This window comes from Geospiza fortis, unplaced genomic scaffold, assembly GCF_000277835.1.
Source record: "Geospiza fortis unplaced genomic scaffold, GeoFor_1.0 scaffold81, whole genome shotgun sequence".
Classification (NCBI taxonomy): Eukaryota; Metazoa; Chordata; class Aves; order Passeriformes; family Thraupidae; genus Geospiza; species Geospiza fortis.
The window spans coordinates 1,666,770-1,677,525 of NW_005054318.1; the positions used below are offsets into that span (position 1 = coordinate 1,666,770).

The following is a 10,756-nucleotide window of genomic DNA, read 5'->3' on the forward strand; positions in this document are numbered from 1 at the left end:
CTGCCCCCCTCTGCCCCGCCGGTTCCCTCGGCCTGGCTTGGGGCTTCTTCAGTGTCCCGCTGCTCCGGCAGCTCCGCAGTGTTTCCCCCGACAGGCTCTGGACGCGGCTTTTCCGCTGGAGACCGAAGCCCTGTGCACTGTGTGACCCCTGGCACCTGTTTTTGTTGCTCAGCACACCTTTGAAGGTGTCCTGTTATTATTATTTACTGCACGAGTTCAATTGCTTGAGGGTGGCGCAGTTTCTCTAGTGCTTACAGTTCTGTCTTCTCTCTTTTTTTGCATGTACGGGTCTGTTAATAGAAATAAATTTGTCTCTTGTGCTATTGTAGGTGCCTCTGAGGTGTTCAGGTAGACGATGTAAAATAAAACGTGGTTATTGCAACTGTGTAGAGATACAAAATACTTCTTTTTCAGATTGCAATTCCCGGTAATGTTCGATTAAAATGTATTTCCTGGAATAAGACACAAGGTTTCATAGCCTGTGGTGGAGAGGATGGACTACTGAAAGTTATAAAATTAGAAACACAAACAGGTAAATGGGGTGTGTGTGTGTGTATGTTTGTTTTTGTTTCTTTTTTTTTTAATCTTAAGAACAAAACCCACCACACTTAAGCATTATTTCTTCCCCAAGTTACTTGACAATATTGCATATGTTTTGAATCTGTACATAGCTATTTTTGTATTTCTTCTAACATCAAATTTTTTCATCACTGTCTTATGTATACTATACTTATGTATACTATAGTTTTTCTCCAGCTGGTCTTATTTGGCACAAAAATAACTTGTCTACCCATTATATCTGCTGAAGTTTTCTTCAGTGCTGCTTCCTTTTTTTTTTTCAGGGCATATAATTAATTACTTTTGTGTAGGCTTCCTCTTTATTTTGGAACTTACTTTGTTATTTCTTGATTTTATTTGAATATTTTCTACCATCTTAATTATTTTATGGAGAAAGCTGTGTATTTTCTTTTAAATAAGTATTTCCAGGAAAAGCAAAATCCATTTTCAAAAATTTTAAAACTTTTTTTCTGAGTGTAACTAAATGTGATAACCATAGATTTTGTTGTGGGGTTTGGGGTTTGTTTTGTTTTGGTTGTTGTTTTTATTTTTTTTGTTTGTTTTTGTTTATTTTCTTGGCTTTTTTCCCTGAAAAACTGCTAGACCATAAGGCACGTATCAATTTGGATGACAGATGTGAATGGCAAACACATGGAACTGAGGGGTGGAAATTTCATCCTGCAGTTATTATGTGCTTCTTTTTAAGTGGTTCAGTTTATCTATGTAAATTGTGATAACAGTTTGAGTATTCATAGAAACACGGTAACAGGTATGCTTTGTTAGGTTTATTTTCATAGTGAATTCTGTTACTTTTTAGATGAGGCAAAGATAAAGGGACTAGCAGCTCCTAACAACATTTCTGTAACTCAAACTCTGGAAGGTCATAGTGGTAAGTGTATTTGGGCATTTGGTCTACTTTTAGTTAGAATAGAAACACAAGATTTTGTGAAGCTGATGAAGTAATTTTGGAATAACTTTGTATTGTAAATCCAAAATAAAGGTTGTGAGCATTCAGCATGGTATATAACAGCTTGACTGTATATTTTTACGATGACATCTTGGATAAGGCTGTTTGAGTTTTCATTCTAATAATGTCTGTGAGATTACTGTTACAGTAGCTTTCCATTTTCTTCTGAAGAAATGAAAATTGGTTCAGTAAACTTGATTTCTGTGTTAAATATATGGTAATTTTTCCCTTTATTGACAAATTACAGAATGTGTATATGCATGGACTGCAGTGCACAGACAAAGTTTAGAGAGGTTAGAAAGCAAGCTGGAGAAGTATAATGTGTGAAAGTAAAAACTGAATGCAGCAAAATTAGGGAGGACTGGACTTCTTACATGAGAAATGATGGATGGTCACCAGCCATGGACAATGGGATATGAAGAGGATGCTAAAATCCTTGCATTATTTGAGGAAGTGGACTTCTTTATGAGGACTTGCAGTTGAAATCTGCCAAGAGTCAGGTTATTTTAAGGGCTTAATTAAGTAGGATTGGAACAATTTAGTTGTGAGGAATTGATTTAGTTGATACTTTGAATGGATGTCTTCAATTCTGAAATAGATTACTATTACCTTAGAAATCCCTGAGAATCTTTGATTGCATCTGTTGATAATGTTCTTGACTGAAACACTAAAAATGGAAAAAATACAGAGAAAATGGGTACTGAGCAGTGAGGGGAGGAAAAAGTGTGATACAATTTGATCTGCAGTATGGAACTGATAAAAGTTCAAACGTGTTTCAAATATTTGTGAGTGGGATCCCATATGAAGCTTGAGGATCTGAAGGATTTATGTGTAGAGTGCTCTTTTGGGTAATTGTCAGGGAGATGATGTTTTAAAAGTGCAGCAATAGTGAGGATCAGACTACTAAGAGGAAGAAAAACCCCAAACTTCCTACAGCTGGAAAATTGGGTCAGTGACCCAGCGTGTCAGAGGTGGTCAGAAACTGCAAAACCATGATTTGAGTTTTGGGTGTGGAATCAACAATGAGCAGGATTTGGAGAGGATGTTACTCCAGTGGGTGAATTCAGAAGCAGAAGGAGCTCTTGGGCAGAATTTTGAAAGAGGAAATAAGTAACACTGAAAGAAGCCTACAACTAAATCCAAGTCAGCAATGTAAATTTCTGAAAAGCTCTAGGTTGATTAAGTTGTATGTTGTATTTTTTATTAACTACTTAAATAATGCCAATAAAAAGCTTTTTATCACTTTATAGGTTTTGTGCAGGTTGTGACATGGAATGAACAGTATCAAAAATTGACTACCAGCGATCAAAATGGCCTCATCATTGTGTGGATGATGTACAGAGGTATTCTGCAGGATAAACATGAGATGGCATAATATTCTGTGTCATGAGAAATATTTTTTCCCTCACTTGCAGTTTTTACTGTTCTTTTTCAGAGTTTTTATTTTGCAGATTGTATAGCTTAAAATAGTTTTAAAATTACTTTCAAGTTTTATTGTAATATTTGTCTCTATTTTTTATAGTGTAGTCACATGAGACAAGGCATTTGTCCTGCAGAGCTACCATAGATGAAGATATCAGTACTTAGCCATGTGCTTGATAAACTGCCCTGAATTTTTTATCTCTGTTGCTTGGAATACAATATGAAAAATATATTGTGCAGTGAGCACAAACATGTTAGTAGACTACAAGAACTTATCAACACTGCATAAAGCATCAATTAAATACTCTCGTAAAACCTATCTTTAGAAATGTTTAAGGTAGTGAACCAATATGACTAACCAGTGTATGACTATAATTATCTTTTATTGCTCTTGACCCTTTCACACACACATATACTGTGGTTCACTGGAATTCATTTAAAAGCCAGCAAACCTCACATCAAGGTAAACACTTTCCAACACATGTGGGAAAGAAAAAGAAAATAAAAGGTTTTCCTATTCTCTTGGGAATTTTAGTTTAATGAAAAATGGAAACAAAATCTTAGCTGTTCTTCTCATTTCAGGAGTAAAGAATAAAAGTCTTTCTGGCTGATACATGGTGGCTACTGTCACATAAATAATCTGTTAATTCTGGAAAATAATCAGTAAATTACTTATTACCTATTCCTAGCGAAGCCAGTTGTTCCTTCTGTTTATGTTTCCTATTTTATTGTCAGTTCTGAAATTCCTGAAGCACAAAGCTCTTTCTGTAGGCCCCTCTTGGACTTTGGCTCCCCTTGCCGAGTCCTCATTCATCACTGTTGGCTTTGGGAATGAGCAGCTCCCATGGGAGCACTGGGTTTCACAGTAGCTGTGTCTGTGTCTTCTGGGGACACTGTGCTGTAGTCTTGCTAGGCTTTTACTGCAAGGGCAGTTCAGTGATTAGCATGGACCCTAGTCCTAATCCTCTAGAGGTTTATCAAATCACAAGTGTAACTCAGTTTTTCTTTCACTTCTAATAGGTTCTTGGTATGAAGAGATGATTAACAACAGAAATAAATCAGTGGTTCGCAGTATGAGCTGGAATGCTGATGGACAGAAGATTTGTATTGTATATGAAGATGGAGCTGTGATTGTTGGATCAGTGGATGGTCAGATTTTAAGCCCTACTAATTGTTGTGCTATCACACAAATTTGTTTGTAGTGTTATATACACAGTGGCTCTGTTTCTCTAGATAAATATAATTAATAGTTACTTACTAATTGTTGCTTTGACTTCAGCTGTTTTAGTTTTTACATTTGTAGCTTGCATCCTGTTTTTAATTTTGTGGTATATTTATTAAGTGCAGTCATTGTTTTGTTCCAGGCAATCGCATTTGGGGAAAAGACTTGAAAGGCACCCACCTGTGCCACGTCGCCTGGTCCTCCAATAGCAAAATTTTACTCTTTGGAATGTCAAATGGAGAGATTCACATTTATGACAATCAGGGAAATTTTATTGTAAGTTCATTGTGGTATAATTAAAGATTATAATTATAATATCAGGGTATAATAATTATATATAAGGATTATAATTTACTTCAATAGGCATAAAAGCTCACTTCCTTTTAGTTTATTAATGTTTATTTAATTGGTGGACATCAGTATTGAGAACTGGACAACCTCCTGCACAGAGCTTTTATTCAAGAGTTCTGCAGCTTTTTATTATAATTACTTCTTTTTTGGTAGCTAAATGATTATCACATCAACTAATGCCTTTCAGCCTTGCAATAGTCACTGAAAATGTGAAGTAGGAATGGTCAGACTGATGAAATTGAGTTAAACTCTTCAGGACATCTGAAAATCTTTACTTTCAATGTTTGTGATGATAGGTCAGATTTAATATTTTTTAGCTGTTTTTGTTTTTCCTTCTTTCATTATTTGGAGGAACTAATGCTGGCTTAAAGGATATTGACTTATTACAGCTTTTGCTTTCTAAAGTATTAGCAGGCTTTTAGAAAAAACAATAGTTTATTTTCCTATTGCTCCTATTATTCTTTAGAGAAATCCTGGTAGTGAGTAGAAAAATAAAAGGAAATAACTATAGTATATTGTCGAATTCCTGCAACCTAGATTTATTTATTTATTTATGTCTACTTAAAGTATTGGAATATGACTATAAACAAAATGCTAGGTAAAATACAGACTTTAAAAACTATGTATTTGCGACTATGTTTTTAACTTTTAGATGCTTAATATGGTGAATTTTCTTCTCCTTTCCATTACCTTCCTAAAAAAGTATCTGCTACCCTTCCTGTTTTCTTTTCTTTATCCTCCCACTGTATCTTTCTTTCTTTTCACTGTGTGAGTCATGGTATTTCCAACTGCTACAAATTACTGAAATTCTTTAAATAATTTGCTGTCATTTCCCCCACCATATCAACAGCATATATGGTTGTGCTCTCTCTCCCTCTCCCCCTCTCTGCCATTACTTACCTGGCATTACTCTTGGAATTGATTCAGGAATTCGCTTATCTTTCAGACAAACCCTTACTTGTGTTACCAGGTGTTCTGGGCTAGTTATTGCAAAAGTTCTCATAATTGGTGTTCTAATTTGGACACTAGTTTTTTCCAATTAATTTTAGATGTTATTCAGTAAACTTTAGTCAAGAAAAAGCAAACAAAAGTTTTTTTGTTTTGTTATTTTTGTTGATGTTGCTGTTGTTGGGTTTTCTTTTGTTGTTTTTTAAATATTGTGCCTATGAATGGTTTGAAATAATAAGTATTTTTTTCTGTGTTCCAGGGGGTTTCTTGTGTCTATGTACATGTGTCAGTGGTGGCCTTTTTATGTTGCTGGTTTTCTTTGTTTTTAAGTTACTTTTCAAAGAGGGAAAATGCCAACATTAGGATACTTTTTTGTAGTTAAAAATGTATGTTTTTGTATGTCTGATCTGGTTTTGATTATATAAGAAAGTTTTTCAAACCCATAAAATTCTGAGGACTTGAGCATTTTTCTTGGGACAGCAAAACAGTTTTGCTTAGATGTCTTGTCTTTTGCAAGTATCAGTAGAGATTTAAATTATTCTTTAAATAATATGTTTTATATGGCTTTAATTAACCATTCCTGTGCAGGTGAAAATGAAGCTGAGCTGTTTGGTGAATTTAACTGGAGCCTTCAGCATTGCTGGGATACACTGGTACCACGGTACCCAAGGCTACATTGAACCCAACTGCCCTTGCCTTGCTGTCTGTTATGACAATGGGAGATGCCAGATAATGAGAGATGAGAATGACTACAGTAAGTACAAAATGTAGGGTGCAAGTTACTGAGCTTCCCTTGACCCAAAATGTCTACTTGTGTTGATATTCTTGATGTTTATTCCTTAAAAACTAGATCCTGTTTTGATTGATGCTGGTATCAATGTAGTGTGTATTCAGTGGAATTCCAATGGAAGCATTCTGGCGCTGGCAGGCTCCCTCAAAGCAGCTTCTCAAGATAAAGATATCAATGTTGTGCAATTCTACACTCCCTTTGGTGAGGTAAAAATATTTGATACATAGTGTAAATGTTTGGGGTTTTTTTTCTTTCTAAATTTTATTATGTTTTGCTACAGGGTCATTACTGGTGGAATTTGGGTGCCAAAATGTAGGTGTTTAGTGCTCTGAGGTATCCATCTGGGATAGCCACATGGATCTGGAACACAGGACCATGTACCCTTTTAGAACAGCAGCATAGTGGCCAGTGTGAAAATCCTCTCTCAAAACGCCAGTGATGGGATAAGTGTGGTGTCTGACTTTGAACACCAGATCCCTGAGATGACACTATGGAAGATAAGTGGTTTGGAGCTCAGGTAGCAGTCCAGATGTCAACATCTGTGTATCAAATCCAGAAATACTTGTCTTTCTATACTGGCTGTGTAAGAGACCTGGGCATCTCTAGATTAGAAGCTGAAAATACAGCAGTGAATGAGTATTGGTATTAAATACTTGGTATTTGCTCTTTTTATGGAATCAGTAAAACTGGCAAAAAGGCATCTTGTATGAGTAAAAGCAATGGCTTAGAAACCTCAGAAAAGCTGATTTTTTTTCTAAACTTCTTCATTTGGCTGTTGGGGCTGTTGTTTTGTAAATGGTTTTTGTCCATCCTGGCTTCTTATAGTAGATTAAATGTTTGATAGTTGAGAGACAACTGGTTGATATATTTTTGTTGTGCTATTTTTGCTTTGCCAGGTAATATCCTGTTCCCTCTTGGTAACATAGCTGAAAATCAGTGAGTTAGTGTTGTGTATCAGAGTGTGATGAAGTTTGTCCCTTGTACAGAGGAAGTACTGGCCAGCTCTGAGCTGTTCTGTGACAGGGGTTAAGGTGCAAAATCATCTGTAGGTGTTGCCTTAGTTGAAAGGATTTAATCAACCAAAGATTTTGGCAATAATGTTGCATCTCTGGTTGCTAATGTCCTTTGGATTAACTGAAACTGGTGTTCCAGATTTTGTATTTAGTGTTTCAAAGTAAATTCTTCAGGTTTTAGAATTGTTTTGTACTCATTCTGCTATTCAGATAGGGACTTAACTTTTTTGGAAGATGGTATTTTCTGTGAATGATGTGTGAGCAGTATTTTGACTTGGTATTTGCAGATGATCAAAGACACGAAATAGATACTCAGAAGGAAAGTTAGACCTGAGCATCAATGTTCTGCTCAGTAAAATGTATTTTTTAAACCCTAAGATTATTCAAAAACGTACAGTAAAGAGTAGATAAGTGTATCTTTTACTACATACATCTATAATGTTTGCAACTAAAAAGGTACCCACGAAGAAGTGCTCTGTGGGACTAAGGTTATAGCTTTTGAAAACATTATTTTTTTCAAGTTGTTTCCTTCATCCAATTAAAAATTCTTCAGCAAAATAAAGATATTGGAAAAAAGATGGAAAGTGTACCAATTGCCTTTCTTAGATTCTTTTGGAAAGGAGATAGAGAACAGGAAAATGGTCATTGCCTTGCTGAATTGTGTGCCTTTGCAGCTAATTAATTGTGTGCTCTTCGCATTGAGCAGAGATATGTTTTTATTTGTTTAAGCTATCAGCTGTAGTTAAGAGTGTTGTACATGAGCTGACTGATACACTGCCAGTGTCAGTGAAACTTCTGAGGCATGTCAGGATCAGTGCTACTGCTGTGTTTTAATTGTGACTGAAATCATAAAGGTGATTCAAATTACCAACCAAAGGGAATAATGTTTATACTGTCATTCTCTATCTACTGTTTATTTCTTCAGGCTTGAGCTATCACTGAGTCCTGTTGTTTCTTTCTCTCTGGAGAAATAAAGCTCAAATGAAAAAACAAACCAAACCTGAGGTGAAAGAACACATTATGGTGTACATCTTAAATATCTCTCTTTCTTTGCATATGTATTGCAATTTGAGAATTGTTATGGGGTACTGCAAAGAATATCTATAGGGTTTTTTTCAACAACTATCAAAACTCTCATTTATGTATTTTAGAGAGGCTTTTCTGTGATAAATTCAAATCTTTTTCTTTCCTTGTTCTAACCAAGCACTTACGTACACTGAAAGTTCCTGGCAAACAGATCTCTTCCTTGTCCTGGGAGGGAGGTGGACTGAAAATTGCACTGGCTGTTGATCATTACATATATTTTGCAAACATTCGTCCACATTACAAGGTATGTAGTAATGTGAAACTTAATTGTATTAATTAGTTTCCTGTTACTTATTCTCTTTCTGATCAGGTTGAAAAAGTAGCTTGCTCTAATATACATACATGCATGCATACATACATATATGTGTGTGTATTTGTATATATATGAAACTAGTGCTTAAGATTGCAGCTTGATCAACACTACTGACTTGCAGTGTTAGTGGAATGTCAGGGTCTTGGTGATGCAGTGACTTAGCCGTTGCCTTACAATGCATTTGGAGTTTCATTGTCACAATAAGGAAACAATTGGGCATGATTCTAAATTTGGTAGGACTTGAGGATGTCATTAGGTAAGGCTGCTGTGTTTTCACTGCTGTTTGGTTAACTAGCTTGGGCTGAGTCATATGATGGGAATTGTCTGAGCTTTACTTTGCTGCCATTTTTTTTAGTGGTGAATTATTCATTTGAGCCTGGAAAGTTGTGTAGACACCTGAACAATAAGATTGAATGCAACCTGATAGATGAACTTCCTGTTTACATTTCAATGCCCAATATACTTCTTACAAGTGTGTCTCATATAATTCTAAATAATGTTTTATCTTGTTTACCACTTGAGTTTTTTCATTTGTTGTCTTTTTTTAGGAGTTAGAACTATTTCATTTAAATTTACAGTTTAACAAATAATAGCAATTACTGTCCAGTATAGAGTATTGTATACTTCTTTTCACAGCACAGGATATGTTCTTTAATCATCAGTGTGTAGCCACTGTAATTAGAGAGAGTGCAATGTGAGGAACATCCTGCAGCTATATTGAAATGTATTTTGGTCAGGGAGTTGTAAACACAAATCTGCTAGGAAGCATTTTCAAATAGTTTGTTGTAAATATTCTGGAAAAGACTTTGGAAATCTGAGCTGGAAATCAGTCTTGCAGGAAATGCTACCTAATGTTTATTCTGGGAGATGTGCAACAGCTGGAACACAGGCCTGTTGCTTTTTCTTAAACTCATCAGTATCTAGGAGACCATGTGTGTTTTAAGATCTGGCACAGTTTGCAAATTAATAATACTTTGAAACTTTAGTTTTAGGAACTGCATGTGTAAGCTCATTTTTTTTCCATTTTGCACAATTGAAAAGGAAAGAGATATGTTCAAATTAATTTATTTCTGCAGCAAATAAACTTAATATGTTGGTAGTGTACTCTATTTCAATGTTAAATATTTTTATGGTGAATGATAAATGTTTTCCTTTAATAAATACTTCTGCTGTGTTTTGGTAATACAAGTAACTCCCTTTTAGGAGCTACGTATTCTAAAAGGTGACAGTCATTAAATGGGAGTGATTCAAAGCTGTAATTATCTTAGGCTGGATTGGAATTAATGACCTGGAGATGAAGAGTTAATATCACATTACCAATCTACTGAATAATCTGTTTTCTTCTCTTTTTCAATAAGCCATAATAAGAGAAAGGGGGCTTTAAATTAACGTGTCAGTAAAAACTATGAATTGAGCTGTACTTTTTTTAAGCTATTCATAGTTTGCATGGAGTTGTAATACTAGTTTATAGAGTCTGTGGGTCTATTCTAGAAGTTCTTCTGTTGATGCTGTGATTTATCACTTTGGTTTCATTTCCTGAGGAGTGTGGGAGCCTCTCTTGCCAACACTAATAAGCTTTCTCTTCTCCCTCTCTAGTAGGTGCTGATGCAGAGAATTCTATTAGGTTTTCTACAATTACATCATCATCTTTAAGTGTTTTGCTTTATGTCTCATTTATTTGACAGATTCACCTCCTTCCTATTTTCTGATTCTGTTTTATTAGAAAAGATTTTCATCATTATATTTTGAACTTTAAATGAGTCGAATGCAATAAAATGCATCCTCATGTATGTTCTGTTTATTTTGCCTTTTTGCCTTTCTCCTACTTGTTACAGGAATAATTACATTCTTCTGGGAGGAAGGGAGGGGTTTTCTCATGGTACTAATATGGAACAGGTGATGTGAGTTATTACAGTGCTCCTGTATAATTGCTTATTTTTGCCTGCCTCTGGAATTGCACTGTTTAAGGTATTTATTGTATATCCTATGGGAAATGAACTTCAGGTTTCTGAATCAGTAGTCACAAAGCAAGCATTTTCATGGCAAAAACCATCATCACACTGGGTATTTCTGAATACCTGCTGAA

The 10,756-nt window shown here is 35.3% G+C and overlaps 1 protein-coding gene across 1 annotated transcript in view; it reads left to right on the forward strand.

Moving 5' to 3' along the window:
- Positions 1-414: 414 nt before the first annotated feature.
- WDR35 (WD repeat domain 35) overlaps positions 415-10,756 on the forward strand; it is a 41,961-nt gene continuing 31,619 nt past the window's right edge. The window contains exons 1-8 of the mRNA XM_031056453.1: positions 415-532; positions 1,376-1,447; positions 2,776-2,868; positions 3,968-4,096; positions 4,312-4,445; positions 6,057-6,222; positions 6,319-6,464; positions 8,476-8,601. Coding sequence (XP_030912313.1) covers positions 2,856-2,868; positions 3,968-4,096; positions 4,312-4,445; positions 6,057-6,222; positions 6,319-6,464; positions 8,476-8,601 — 714 coding nt within the window. The 5' untranslated portion in view covers positions 415-532; positions 1,376-1,447; positions 2,776-2,855. The remainder of the gene's footprint in view (positions 533-1,375; positions 1,448-2,775; positions 2,869-3,967; positions 4,097-4,311; positions 4,446-6,056; positions 6,223-6,318; positions 6,465-8,475; positions 8,602-10,756) is intronic.